Source organism: Eutrema salsugineum, unplaced genomic scaffold (genome assembly GCF_000478725.1).
Source record: "Eutrema salsugineum unplaced genomic scaffold, Eutsalg1_0 scaffold_9, whole genome shotgun sequence".
Lineage (NCBI taxonomy): Eukaryota > Viridiplantae > Streptophyta > Magnoliopsida > Brassicales > Brassicaceae > Eutrema > Eutrema salsugineum.
The window spans coordinates 4,773,258-4,786,992 of record NW_006256342.1 but is presented as its reverse complement, the minus strand read 5'-3'; the positions used below and the strand labels follow the sequence as shown (position 1 = coordinate 4,786,992).

The 13,735-nt window shown below is 35.6% G+C and overlaps 4 protein-coding genes across 5 annotated transcripts; 2 read left to right on the top strand and 2 right to left on the bottom strand.

Moving 5' to 3' along the window:
* The first annotated feature begins 3,554 nt into the window (after positions 1 to 3,554).
* LOC18007806 (probable inactive purple acid phosphatase 14) lies at positions 3,555 to 5,682 on the top strand. The gene is made up of 5 exons (XM_024150380.1): positions 3,555 to 3,834; positions 3,995 to 4,401; positions 4,966 to 5,240; positions 5,335 to 5,510; positions 5,633 to 5,682. Exons 1-5 carry the CDS (start codon positions 3,555 to 3,557, stop codon positions 5,680 to 5,682), a joined length of 1,188 nt encoding a protein of 395 aa, XP_024006148.1.
* A 265-nt stretch (positions 5,683 to 5,947) lies between these two features.
* LOC18008151 (protein SHORT HYPOCOTYL IN WHITE LIGHT 1) lies at positions 5,948 to 7,260 on the bottom strand. Of its 2 annotated transcripts, XM_024153213.1 has the most exons (5): positions 7,045 to 7,260; positions 6,774 to 6,974; positions 6,549 to 6,614; positions 6,082 to 6,243; positions 5,948 to 5,979 (listed from the first exon to the last, which is right to left on the bottom strand). In XM_024153213.1, exons 1-4 carry the CDS (start codon positions 7,204 to 7,206, stop codon positions 6,124 to 6,126), a joined length of 549 nt encoding a protein of 182 aa, XP_024008981.1. In that variant the 5' UTR covers positions 7,207 to 7,260; the 3' UTR covers positions 5,948 to 5,979; positions 6,082 to 6,123. The 2 variants fall into 2 exon arrangements, with proteins under 2 accessions (XP_024008981.1, XP_006390943.1); XM_006390881.2 differs by having other exon boundaries at positions 5,975 to 6,243; positions 7,045 to 7,259.
* Positions 7,261 to 7,435: 175 nt separating this feature from the next.
* On the top strand, positions 7,436 to 10,005 carry LOC18008155 (zinc finger BED domain-containing protein RICESLEEPER 2). The gene is made up of 2 exons (XM_006390880.2): positions 7,436 to 7,571; positions 7,807 to 10,005. The coding sequence occupies exon 2, from the start codon at positions 7,825 to 7,827 to the stop codon at positions 9,847 to 9,849; it is 2,025 nt and encodes a 674-aa protein (XP_006390942.1). The 5' UTR covers positions 7,436 to 7,571; positions 7,807 to 7,824; the 3' UTR covers positions 9,850 to 10,005.
* A 14-nt stretch (positions 10,006 to 10,019) lies between these two features.
* Positions 10,020 to 12,282, bottom strand: LOC18008152 (serine/threonine-protein phosphatase PP2A-5 catalytic subunit). The gene is made up of 5 exons (XM_006390879.2): positions 11,737 to 12,282; positions 11,143 to 11,257; positions 10,872 to 10,980; positions 10,702 to 10,779; positions 10,020 to 10,586 (listed from the first exon to the last, which is right to left on the bottom strand). Exons 1-5 carry the CDS (start codon positions 11,987 to 11,989, stop codon positions 10,221 to 10,223), a joined length of 921 nt encoding a protein of 306 aa, XP_006390941.1. The 5' UTR covers positions 11,990 to 12,282; the 3' UTR covers positions 10,020 to 10,220.
* Positions 12,283 to 13,735: the final 1,453 nt, after the last annotated feature.

The window sequence follows — 13,735 nt, the reverse complement described above, 5'->3', positions numbered from 1 at the left end:
TCGAAAAATTCATGTTTTCCATTTCAAATTTCAATGCGTATATCTATTAGCAGTCAAGCGCAAATCATTACACATCTGTAATGTTCCACGTCTTAAGTTGAGTTTGGACCGTAACCTAAGGGTGCTTTTTGGAAATTTCATTGGTTGTCATTTTGCTTTCTGTAAAATCAAGACTTGTACGTCAAGCTTCGTCGAGAAACGACAACAAATAAGAATAAATTATGCTCAGATTCAAATCATAGTTAGCTTTCACAATTCCAAAATGATTGACCCAAAATATATACTTTATGGCCAAAATTAATCTGTTTAAAATACGTATGAGATTTACGTAATGTGAATATAATGACAATTTTTTATATTCTAATTGAAATCAAATTAATGTTTTTTTGTAAATTATTATTATTTTCTTTTTGACTGTGTTTTAAAATGTCATTCGTATTCGTATCAATTTTTAAATAGATGTGTAATCCATAAAGTCGTAGGTGTAATTTCGGAGTTGTTACGAAATTTACTATTCATTTGAAGGGTAATTATATAGTTAATTAATTGAGTGTTTGACGGAATGAATGAGTTTGAATTTTCTTGGTCTATAGTGTACATTATATAATAAAAACAAAAAAGAAGCAGATACATCGGTTATACTTATGCTTCACAAACAATACTATCAGTGAACTATATAAGATTATCTGGACAAACATCACACTAGTGTTCCAGACATTCTTACAGTTGTTGATTGAGCGCATATTTATTTAGTCTCCGAGATCACGAGCTCAAAATTTTAGAGGGACATCCAAAAAATCCTTCTCTTATTAGCTATGAGTGATTGGTCTACTGTTTCCATATCTAAAACATGGTTTTACTATGTGTTATACAATTCACGAGTTTCACTTTTTAATGGTTTAAATTCTTCGGAAAACGATTAATCAGGTTGTATACTTCAAATATACTTTTAGAAGATTGTGTTTTCTTCTCGTTTAAAATTTCACTGTTAGTGTATGATGTCTCAATTGCAGCATTATACTGAAACTAATGTTAAACTAAATTAAACAATAAAGAAATGTTAAAATTACACATCAATTTAGAGTAAAAAATGTTTTAATTGAAATTGGTAAAGTTGAACTTTTCAAAAAAAAAATTCCCGCTGTGTTGTGTCTAACACATATCAAAATATAGAATCCGTGTTTTCTGAGGTATCATGTTTTAAAATTTGGATAAATTTGCGTAATAAAGAAAAATGAAGGTCAACGATGTATAGTGACTCAAGAGGTCCTTGTGTGTGGTGTCGACCTCTGATATATCTTCGTCGTGTATGGCCACAACAAGCCTACAAGGAACTAGAGTTTGACTTAGCATTTTACCTAAAAAGAATTTTGACCTAGTATTTAACGAACGGGCCCAAACGACAAATTTTCCAATGGCTCAGTGGCCCTTTGCTTCGGCTGTCATAGTTATACTAATATATGTACGTCTCGTTTTTTTGACAAAATCAAATAAGGTCCAAAGGACATGGTATTTCATTACAAATACTACATATATAGTGGCAGAATTTTACACGATTATTTGAGGGAAGAACATCAATATGTATGATGAAAAAAAATGTCAATATGTATGATGAAGAAGAACGTCAATATGTATGGATCCATTGGACCTTTAACGTGGTGTGGTATTGACAAGTCTAGGAATGTCGACCAATATTACATCACAAATCTTAATGATTTGTGTGCAATGTTTGATAAAATGATGGTGAACTCTAAATTTTTTTACCAAGCGCTTAATCTCTCATACCGTCTCATTGTCGGTCTCTAGAGATTTGAGATATGCAGCTGCAATAAACGTTTCATATTTGGTTTTCTATGACACATATTAAGAAATGTCTCACATCCTCTTTATAAAAAATGTCTCACATCCTATTCCACGACATAGATATATTGTTTTGAAATTACAAAATTTTGATTTCACGTACCACTTTTATCCTATGGGGAGTATTAATTTTATTTTTGTAGAATATGGTTTAACATTATAATTAATCAATAAATGGCATTGGTGAATATCAAAATAGATATTATCTAATTTTGCACGACCAGTGATTTTGATAGAAAATTTTATATGCATTTTCACCATTTTTCTGAATAACATAAAAAATCTTTTCTCATATTCTAATTAATCAAAGTATTGATAATAAATCAAAATAAAAACATCTGCCAAACTATTACTAGCAATCGAAAGTCACACAAAATATCCTATAAGCAATTCAACAGTTCGGAGACTAGTAAATCAAAATCTTTGCAAGCCTCCCACTGGCGAAACAAAGAGTACCTAAGGGAAAGGGGGGGGGAGGGTAATCAAAAGGCATGCAGACTGAACCCTCGCACCGTAACGTCTTTCTTGGACCATCGCACTAAGCCTTTAGCACAAACTTCCTTTAATTGATGGCCTCCACATAATCGTCTCAAATGTTTTCAGAGACATACGACTCATCTTTCTTCTTTTTGGCAAGGATAAAAAGATTCTTCTGGACCGACTTCAAGAAAAGAATGAAAATGCTAAGTCAGCTCGTGCAACAGGTGCCGTAGCTCCACCATCTCGCCTGGCTATGAGGACCGTCTCGTTGGCCAGCTCTGCGCCTCGGATGAGAATTGTCAAAGGAACTCCTCTCTGCTCCTAGTGTGAGTGCTTGAAGGATACAATGATATTTCCAAGTTGATCCAATTCTATCCGGATACCGGCTAGTTGCAAAAGAATGGCAACCGACGCATATGCATCTGAGATAATAACAGACCAAATATAAACCAGTTTCTATTTAGAATTGTGGTGTAAAATTAATGGAACAAATTTATGAAGTTTATAAAGCTACCGTGTACTTGTTGGTGCTGTATACCGTATACCGTATACCGTATACTTGTTGGTGTGTGTGAGAGTCCATGATTTTTCACTATTCATTTGTTAATGGGCTTTATAATTTTTGACATTTGTATATCCTAAAAACGAAAATAAACGAAGTTGCTGGCTTGCAGCTTGAAGATTCTAACATATTTCTATGAAAGAAATAATATTTTTTCAAAATCTGTATATACGAGAGATGCAAAATTATATTAAAAAAATTAGTTTAACATTTATTTTTTCAATAGGGTCTCTAGAGATCTTTTCATTGTGTATTATTATTTATTTATTTATTTATTTTTATCTTTTTTTCCTGTCATTATTATTATGTCCATGAAACGTTTTGTTTGGCCTGTATAAATTAAATTCGCGTTAAAAATGAGTTTTTCTTCTCTTTAATTAGTGTGTATTTATGTTATTGGAGCTATATCAATTATTATAAAAAAATTGAATATTTACGAATTTATTTGTTTCAAATAATACTGTATATTCTAGCGCATTCTCTTCTGATTAAAAAAAAAAAAGCATATGCCAATCAGTTTGGATATAGATAAACTTATCCATGAGAATATACCATTAGAATATACAATACATTATCAGATCTTGGTAGAGAATCAAACACTATAAAAACAGACTCGAAGCTGTTCTTACTTTTAGTTGTTTCACATAGAAAAATGGAAAGAACGCTAGTCTTCCTCTCTGTTTTAATCGGTCTAATCAGTCTCTCCTTCTCTCCAGTTTCCGCCTACGTTTACCACAGAAGGCCACTCCGGTTTAATCCTGATGGTCGGTTTAAGATACTGCAAGTGTCAGATATGCACTATGGTTTTGGCAAAGAGACGCCATGCACAGACGTATTACTAGAAGAAAGGCCCTACTGCTCCGATCTCAACACCACCTCCTTCTTACAACGGACTATCGCCTCAGAGAAACCCGATCTCATCGTCTTCTCCGGTACAAATTCACAACAACAACATAAAAAAAAAAACATAAATCTAGATTGTATAAATAATAATTTCTATTTTATATAAAAATAGAAACATTAACATTTTTCTTAATATCCGTGAAACATAAATGATCATTTTGTTGTGTTTTCTTAAACACATGCATGCAGGAGACAACGTATTTGGACTTTGCGAGACAAGTGACGTGGCAAAAACGATGAAAATGGCATTTGCTCCGGCGATCGAATCGGGGATTCCATGGGTGGCCATTTTAGGGAATCACGACCAAGAAGGCGACATGACACGAGAAACATTGATGAAGTACATCTCGAAAATGCCAAACTCGTTGTCTCAAGTAAACCCTCCCGATGCTTGGGTACACAAAATCGATGGTTTCGGGAATTACAATCTAATAGTTGAGGGTCCTTTTGGATCGCCTCTCTTCTTCAAATCTATTCTCAATCTCTATCTACTCGATGGTGGAGATTACGTCAAACTCGATGGGTTTTCTTTTAAATATGATTATGTCAAAACCTCTCAACAGAACTGGTATGAACACACTTCTAAATGGCTCGAGGTAATGATCACAATAATCTTTACTTCAAATCGTTATATTTACCGAGTAATGATTTGAGATTTGTAGATTGTAGTCCATGCTCTTATTCAATGTGATAATCTAACAGGAAATAACATTTTTCTAATTTAAATGTTATTTTTTACGCCATTTGCTATAGTACTGTTTTAATTTTTATAATTAAATAAAAATAAAAATAATTTCTAGAAAGTTTAAAAACTTGATTAAAAAACAAATCTTTACGGTTACGGTTGTTGCGATAAATATTTTGTTTTTGCTTTGTGTAAAAGACGTGATACATATTTTGTTCCAAAGTTGTTAATATCTTATCTTGTTCGTGATTTTTTTCGTTTTTATATTGAAAATAAGATCCCGAATTATCCTTCACAATAAATCGTTTATATTACTATATAAAAATACATCATTATTAGAAAAAAAAATTATTAGATTTGAAATTGAAGAATTTCGTCATGGTAATTTGTGATGATTTTGTTTTTGATTTTGATAAAAATTGCTATTTCTTTTTATTAATTTTTTTTCTTAAATTTATGATTCAAAATACAACAGATGCAATACAAGAGATGGCCATTTCCACAGAATAGTAGTGCACCGGGATTGGTTTTCCTCCACATTCCGATGCCGGAATTTGCACAGTTCACCAAACCGACGGAGATGACTGGAGTGAGACAAGAACCTACATGTTCTCCACCAATTAACTCTGGTTTCTTCACAAAACTTGTCGAACGAGGTGATGTCAAAGCTGTTTTTAGCGGTCACGACCACATCAACGACTTCTGTGCCCAAATCAATGGAATCAACCTTTGCTACGCAGGCGGTGCCGGGTACCAAAAATATCACGACTTATATATAACTTGTGGTACAAGCACTCTTACTCGTCTACTTTTATTAATTAAAATTACTTGTGACACACTTTAGGTATCATGGGTATGGAATGCCTGGGTGGGCAAGGAGAGTAAGAGTCGTCGAAGCTCAGCTTGAGAAGACTATTTATGGACGTTGGGGAGCCGTTGATACCATTAAAACGTGGAAACGGCTCGATGATCGGAATCATTCTTTGATTGATACTCAACTTCTTTGGTCCAAGAACATGAGTAAGTTATATCTTTTTTTAACCCATTCAAAATTTTCGACTAAAAACTATCTAACTGTACTATATTATTTCGAGTTGATGATGATATCTGATCTTAGTTTTTGTGTTTTTGTTTTGTTGCAGAGGCTGAGTTAAATTATCATTTTACTTGCAGTATGATAAAACAGCACTGATCATAATTACGCCGGAGTTCTTGTAGGGATTATATGTTTTTTTTCTCATTATGATTTTATTTATTGGTGATTACTATTTAATTATTTATTATTTTATTCAGAATAAGACTGAAGAAAAAAAACAATTCGATTTACTTTCTCAATAATCTATCATTTGATTCAAATCAGATCTCCAAGAATTTCTTACAAAGTAAGAACATAAATGGAAACGGTCATGCTTTATTAACGGAGCATTTACTCTCCCGAATATATATATATATATTTGCATCCTTGGTTTACTGATCTTCTTCGTTTTATCTGTGAATCACAGAAAACACTCTTTAATCTAGTGATAATTTTAAAATTTCACAGCGACATGTACACAATTTATCTAACATTTTCGTTTTCATGAATAATTACCAACATCTGAAACCCATAATGGAAGAGTAGTAACAATAAGTTTTAAGTCAACGGGTTTGGTCCAAAATAGTTCCCATAACTCTGGAAGAATGAAGCTGCCGCCCAGAACAACCGTATCAACAGAATCACAGTAAACACGGTTCCTCCAAGATTGCATATTACCTACAACAAAAATTTAGCAACACGTCCATGAAAAATTGAACACATAACTAATTAAAGTCAGCTTGCCTAAATTCACAAACTTATTATTATTACTACAATTATCACCACAAAACTAAAAAATATCATTCCTTCTATTGTGTATATTCTCTAATCTTTCAACATTTCATTCTATTTAGAAAGCTTACACAATCTTATCCTGTGAGCTAACACAATCTTTGTAACTCTCTGATCAACTAGTGATCATACAATACAGAATCTAACCATTTACACAATAAGGGTAAAGCAAAAAAATGGTAAAAACATACCTCAAGAAACGCTCTTGTTATGGAAAGTGACCCCAATAGCAATATCCCATCTACTGCAAAAGACACCTGCAAAAGTATTTTAGGGTTACAAATAAAACAGAGGACAAAAGACACGAAGCATCTAACAATGTCGTAAAACACAGACGATTACAAGCTACAAAAGTGGAATTTGTGGAATCGAGAAATCCCACTAATTGAATAGCTTTAATGGAGAAGGAGACTCACGAGTCGAGGAGACATGGCGGCTGGCAAAATCCGGCGTGAGGCCTTTTTAGCTCGTTTCGAGACCTTCTTGAACATGCTTCTTAAGAATCTGATTAGAAGATCGATGCTGCTTTCCCTCTCATCTTCCTCGTCGTCATCGTCATCATCATCGTACTCGTAACCGCCGAATAATCGATCGTCAGATTCGTATCGCCTACGCGACTAAAGAGTAAAGAGATTGAAACAATTTCTGATTCATTATCTCATCAATTTCGGTATTCACTAGACGTACCTGAGAGCTCCGGTACGAAGCGGATGGGCGTTTCAGGCGGCGGATTCGACGGCGGAGAAAAATAGAGTCGATAGAGAAAGGTGTTGCAGAGACAATTCTGTGTGAGGCGTTGATGAAATGTGGCGACGAAGACGATGATGATAAGGTTGCAGCTGCAGCCATTAGCGAGGAAACACAGAAGAAGAAGGAACAATCCAGCGAGTGGGAGAGATTGTAGATAGAAATGGACAATTTTGTAAAATAATATAAATGTGGGATACATTTATAAACATACATAAATGTAAGGTACCGTTTTGTAATTTTAGCTCTTCATTTTTTTTTGTCGCGCAGAATGTGACGAAATTGCTCGCCGTTTCAAAATATCTATTACTAAAACAGAAAGCTTTCGACCTTCGTAAAACCCTACCGCCGCGACCACCGACACCGAGAGTGTTCGCCGCCGTTAAACCACCTTTGCGAGATTTTTTCTCCGTAGTGACTTTAATGAGTAGGTGAATGCTTTTTTGGAAGCTCAGATTCCTGAATAGGTAATTTCTATATTTCAATTTTTTTAGATAATTCGATGTTTACCTTAAAGCTCTCTTGTTCATGCAAACGAAAATTCTGGGATGCTTCGTATTTTAGGGACATTACTGCTTCTCTTCAAGTTAAAAATCCATGAAATTTGATGAAAGTCATGTACTTTGATGAGCCCTTGTATGGTTTTCGTTGTTTGAATTCGGCTTTTAGTGATTGCTTTGTTCTGCAATTCTTTATGTGTAGGAGACGATAAGAAAACTGATGATAACCAATGTCAATGAGATGGATTTGTCAGATGCAGTGATTGTGAAATCCGGGAAATTGAAATCAGCAGTGTGGAATGATTTCGATAGGGTGAGAAAAGGAGAGACTTACGTTGCAATCTGCAGGCACTGTAAGAAGAGGCTTAGCGGATCGAGCGCGAGCGGGACTTCTCATTTGAGGAACCATTTGATTAGATGCAGGAGGAAGACGACGAGTAGTAACGGTGTCGTTTCGCAGTGTTTCGTTAGGGGAAAGAAGAAGAAAGAAGAAAGACTTGAGGAGGTAGCTAATGTAGTAGATGATGATGATCATGAGCAGAGAAAAGATGAATTGGTTACTGGACATGATGCTTCCGTGACGGTTGTGAGTGCTGGTTTGGATCAGAGGAGGAGCCGGTTTGATCTAGCCCGGATGATGATCTTGCATGGTTATCCGTTAACCATGGTCGAAGACGTTGGATTCAGAGTGTTCATTAGAAATTTACAGCCTTTGTTTGAGCTTGTCTCGTTTGAGAGAGTTGAGTCTGATTGTATGGAGATATACGCGAAAGAGAAGCACAAGATCTTCGAGGACTTGGACAAGTTACCTGGAAAGATAAGTATCAGTGTCGATGTGTGGAGTGGTTCAGATGATTCTGACCAGTTTTTGTGTCTAGCAGCGCATTATATCGATGAAACATGGGAGCTGAGAAAGAGAGTTCTAAACTTCTTCATGGTTGATCCGTCTCATAATGATGAAATGCTCGCTGAAGTTATAATAACTTGTTTGATGGAGTGGGATATTGACCGGAAGCTGTTTTCCATGGCGTCGAGTCATTCTCCTCCGTTTGGTGAGAACGTAGCTAACAAAATCAGAGACCGGTTATCGCAGAACAAGTTCCTTTATTGTAATGGACAACTGTTTGATGTAAGCTGTGGAGTTTATGTCATTAATCAGATGGCACAAGATTCTTTGCAAACTTGTTGTGAGACGATAGATAAGATTCGAAACTGTATTCGGTATGTGAAAAGCTCGGAATCTATTCAGGAGAGTTTCAATCAATGGAGAGCTGAAGCGGGAGCTGAAAGTGAAAAGGACCTATGTATCGACGACTCAACACGATGGGACACTACATGTAGCATGCTGGAGATTGTGTTAGAGCAAAAGAACGTGTTCTTGCTCATGAAAGAACGCGATCCTGATTCTTGTCTACCATGTCCATCTGATTTGGAATGGGAGAGGTTAGAAACAATTGTTGGGTTCTTGAAAGTGTTTGTTGAAGTGGCAAATGCATTCACAAAGAGCAGTTGCTTAACCGCAAACATCTACTTCCCGGAGATATGCGACATACACCTCCGGTTAATCGAATGGAGCAAGAACACTGATGATTTCATCAGCTCTGTAGCTGTGAACATGAGGAAGCTATTCGACGAGTTCTGGGATAAAAACAACCTGGTTCTAGCCATTGCTACCATATTAGACCCGAGGTTTAAAATGAAGCTGGTGGAATATTATTACCCTCTGTTTTATGATTCTAGTGCTTCAGAGCTCATCGAAGATATTTCAGAGTGCATCAAAGCGCTTTACAACGAACATTCCGTAAGATCATTGTTAGCTTCATCAGACCAAGCCCTTGACTGGCAAGAGAACCATCATCAGCCAAACGGTGTTGTCCATGGGATAGAGCCTGACAATAGACTCATAGAATTCGACAGGTACATTCACGACACTACAACTACTACACAAGGTCAAGACTCTAGGTCAGATCTTGACAAGTATCTAGAGGAGCCGCTTTTTCCCCGGAATACAGATTTCGACATTCTCAACTGGTGGAAAGTTCACACGCCGAGGTATCCGATTCTGTCTACGATGGCACGTAATGTTTTAGCGGTTCCAATGTCGAATGTATCATCAGAAGAAGACGCCTTTAAGAGTTGTCCAAGGAGACAGATTAGTGAAACCTGGTGGTCGCTTAGACCGAGTACTGTGCAGGCCTTGATGTGTGCACAAGATTGGATTCGCAGCGAACTGGAAAGCTCTTGAATCTCTGGATTCATCTTTGTTTTTGATCTGAGTTTTTTTTTGTTTAGATCTCAGCTTCTCCAGCTTGTTTGTCTATTATCTGTACCTCTCCTACTTAGGCGTTTGCTATGTAACAGAAACATCTTTTCTATGTACAGAGTTGGCTTCAATGGGTAATAGAGTTGTTTCAGTTACTTGGACCAGAATCTTTTGTAACGCTCGTATCAGTTACACATTCTTAATTTAAAAATTCAATAAGACAACAAGACGATGAGGAGTATAACGAAGAGAAATTGAAATTACAGGAAAAAGGTTAAGAATAGAAGCAAATGAGAAAAATATAGCTAGTGTGTGGAATGTTTTTTTTTTTTCTTCTTCTTTTTTTCCGGTACTTACAAAAAATAATCTGGAGTCTTGCGTGTAGTTTCAGGTTCGATTTGACGTGGCGCAGGATCGAACTGAAGGAAATTCTGGTCCATGTTCTCGTCGATCTCAAGAATCGCAGCCATGTTGCCGCATCGGTAGCAATAGTTTGGGGCACTAAAGACAGTCACAACGTTCTTTTCTTGGCACCAATTATAACCTTCCATGACAAGTTGGTGTGCTCTTGAAATCAGAGTGAGTCCATTGGTGTGGTTAAACTGAGTAGCAATGTCTTGTCCGAAAGTGTAGCCTGCACCACGTGGAGATATCCCCCAACCGCATCGGTCATCTGGATCGGACCACAAGAGATCACACATTGGTCCTTCATGTGGAACCTAGAGGCGAGCGCAGCAACAACAACAACAAAGATTTTTTAGTTTTGTTATGTAACATACAGAGTAGCATGCAGCTTTTGTAGGTTTGGTTTCTGCATTGGATTTTGGAGCTCACCTCTTGAATTCGATCTAAAGATCGGATATTGTCAAGTGTATCTAAAGAAGGTGAAAGTCCTCCATGTAAACAGAATACCTACAGAAAAGAAGTTTTATATAGTTAAGTCAAAAATGGTTGAAGTTAATAAGAGACTGATAAGGTATTTGAAAAGCTCATTAGTTTTATACCTGACTTTCGATGAGAGCTGTAAGGGGAAGGTAATCAAAAAGGTCGGTGAAGTGCTTCCAGACATTAGCATTTCCATATTTCCTCAAGCATTCATCATAAAATCCATACCTGAAAAGGGTTGATGCAAGAAAAAAAAATTTAGCTTCTAAACAAGAATTTGCAATAAGTGTCGCCTGATATAAGCTGGCCCTTGATGAGGATGAAACTTTGAAACAGATAAAAAGCTCTGCTTTCTTTATTATCATAGAGGCTGAGATCACAAAAACTTACACTTGAGTAATTTGCCGGCTTTCGTGATTCCCTCTTAGGATCGTAAGTCTATCTCTATAGCGAACTTTCAGAGCTACCAAGAGCGAGACTGTCTCCACAGAATAATACCCTCGATCTTCACAAGTTAAAAAAGATCATGTTAGTTAGCTAGCTGAGAAACCCAACAAGCATAAGGAGCCATAAAAACTAGCACTTAACAGAGAACAAAGAAACACAAATCAATCTCAGTACAAAAATCGAACAAAAAGAAGCTACTCGAACATGGAGCTTCTCAAATTACATAGAATGTTTATATCCCAAAACGTCAGGTTACTTCACTCTAGTAGGTGGAGTTAGTATGTATCACAAAGAACAGCTAAAGCAAAAAACAACAATCAAAAGCAACAATCCAAAAGTCTACCAAAAGCAACAATCTTCAAAACGTTTGTATACACACGAACAAACCAAAAGAAACAATCTACCGTGTATGGTAAATCACTCCCACATAATCTAACATCAGCCCAAAAAAAGTCAAACAAAAAGCAATCCAAATAGGGCAAAAAATCAATTCCAGGGATCAAGAGATCTGCAAAAAGATGAAAAAAGAGAACGGACCTACATAATCGCCCATGAAAAGATAATTAGTGTCAGGCGCAGAACCACCGATCCGAAAAAGCTCAATGAGATCGTAAAATTGGCCGTGAATATCGCCGCAGACGGTGACCGGACACTTCACCGGCTGAACATTCCACTCCTCCACCAGAATCGCCCTCGCTTGCTCACACAGCGTCTTCACCTCCGCCTCAGATAACGGCTTACACTCCATCAGCTGCTCGATCTGACGATCGATGTCTCCGGTCTCCGGCATCTTCTCCACCGTCCGATCCCCACAGAAAACGGAGATCTACAAAACTGATGACCCGGATTCTCTTAATCTTGGATCCTTGGATTCGACCTATCTACCATCACTCAAAAGCTTTGATTTTCCATGAATTTGGTCCGTGATTGAATAAATTACAGGAGGAAGAAGAAGATAGAATCAATAAAGAGAGAGCGAGATGCGAGGAAGAGGAAGAAGAAGAAGAAGAAGGAGAGCAAATGCGAATTTCGATTTCGTTGGAACTTTGCATTTGTTTTCTTGTCGCTGATGAATTTGTTACATAATTTTTTCTTTATTATTTTTAGTTTTTTTTTTGATAAATAAATCTCGTCGGGATTTAAAAATGCTGATAACTTTTTTATTTCCTCTCTCCGGCAGCCGCACCGGGTCAAAGTCCATTGTCGGGGGAGTGACACGTGGCATCATTGGCGCGAGATGCAACAAACTGCAGAGTGGGCTTAGAGGGTCACTCATATGGATTTCTTAAACTTAGCCCATTCGGCCCGATAAACTTGGCCCAATAAAATGAAAAGGAAATTTAATTTATCATATAATCTATAATGGTATTATTTTTATGAATAGTATTACTGTTTTCCTCTAAGTATTTTATTTTCCCTAGTTTAGTATCTAGTTCGACCTATACTTTCAAGATTCACACTAATGTCTATAATATTTTTTTAACACTAATTTATTATTTTATTAAAAATTTATAATAACTATTACATCGACAATTTTTTAATGGATAAATCTTCATGCATTACACTAAAAATTCATGTAAATTTTTCTTTATTAATCTGATAATTTATAATAAATAACATTTTTTGAGATTCGAAATCCAAATTTTATAGTGTAAAAATTTTAATAAACCCAATAACCAGTAGACTAAGGAAGTTTTCACAATAATTTACTAATTTTTTTGTTGCAGAATGTATAATCTTTTACTCGTAACACATTATTATTTTATGATTTTTACTTTATTAATTGGAAGTTAGGGTTTTAGATTTTGAGTGAGGATTTGGTTTTGTTAGCATGTGATAGTAAATTATGCTTCCACGTAAAAAGAACATGTTAGATAATAAAATAACATGTTACTAGAAAAACCACAGTTCTTATTACTGTTAAAGAATAAATTTTGTCTTACACATTAAATAACATAAAATTTGGAGCAATTATTCTTTCACTATATTTGATGTCTTTGTAATTAACTAATTATTAATACTAATTGTTTAATTAGATCATCTAGAGCGAGAGGTGCCGTCATATATATATATATATATATATATATAGTTTGAAACTTTGAATGCTCCATCTTTAGACTAGTCTTCAGTTACTTTTGATTCTCGACGACTGGAAGGAAAAAAACAGAGACCAAACAAAAGTAAATTGATTATTATGTCTCTGTTAAGTATGTCTAATGCGTTTGATATTAATTTAAATTAAAGATACTCAAACTCTTGCATTTTTAGACTTTAAAAAGATATCGATACGTTTTAACCTAAATTGAAAATAAACATGCATTATGTTGATGAGAGATACTTCTAGACCGTGTTATAACTGTAACTCATGATTCCGTAGAAGAAGACATTTACATATCTCAATTTTAAAATTTAATGTGGATGATTCAATGAGCTACTAATAGAAGATTTTATGGACTCCATAAACTCAACTACTCAAGATTGCTAGTGATATTACTACTTACTGTTTATTTGTAAATAATTGATTTCGATTATTCAG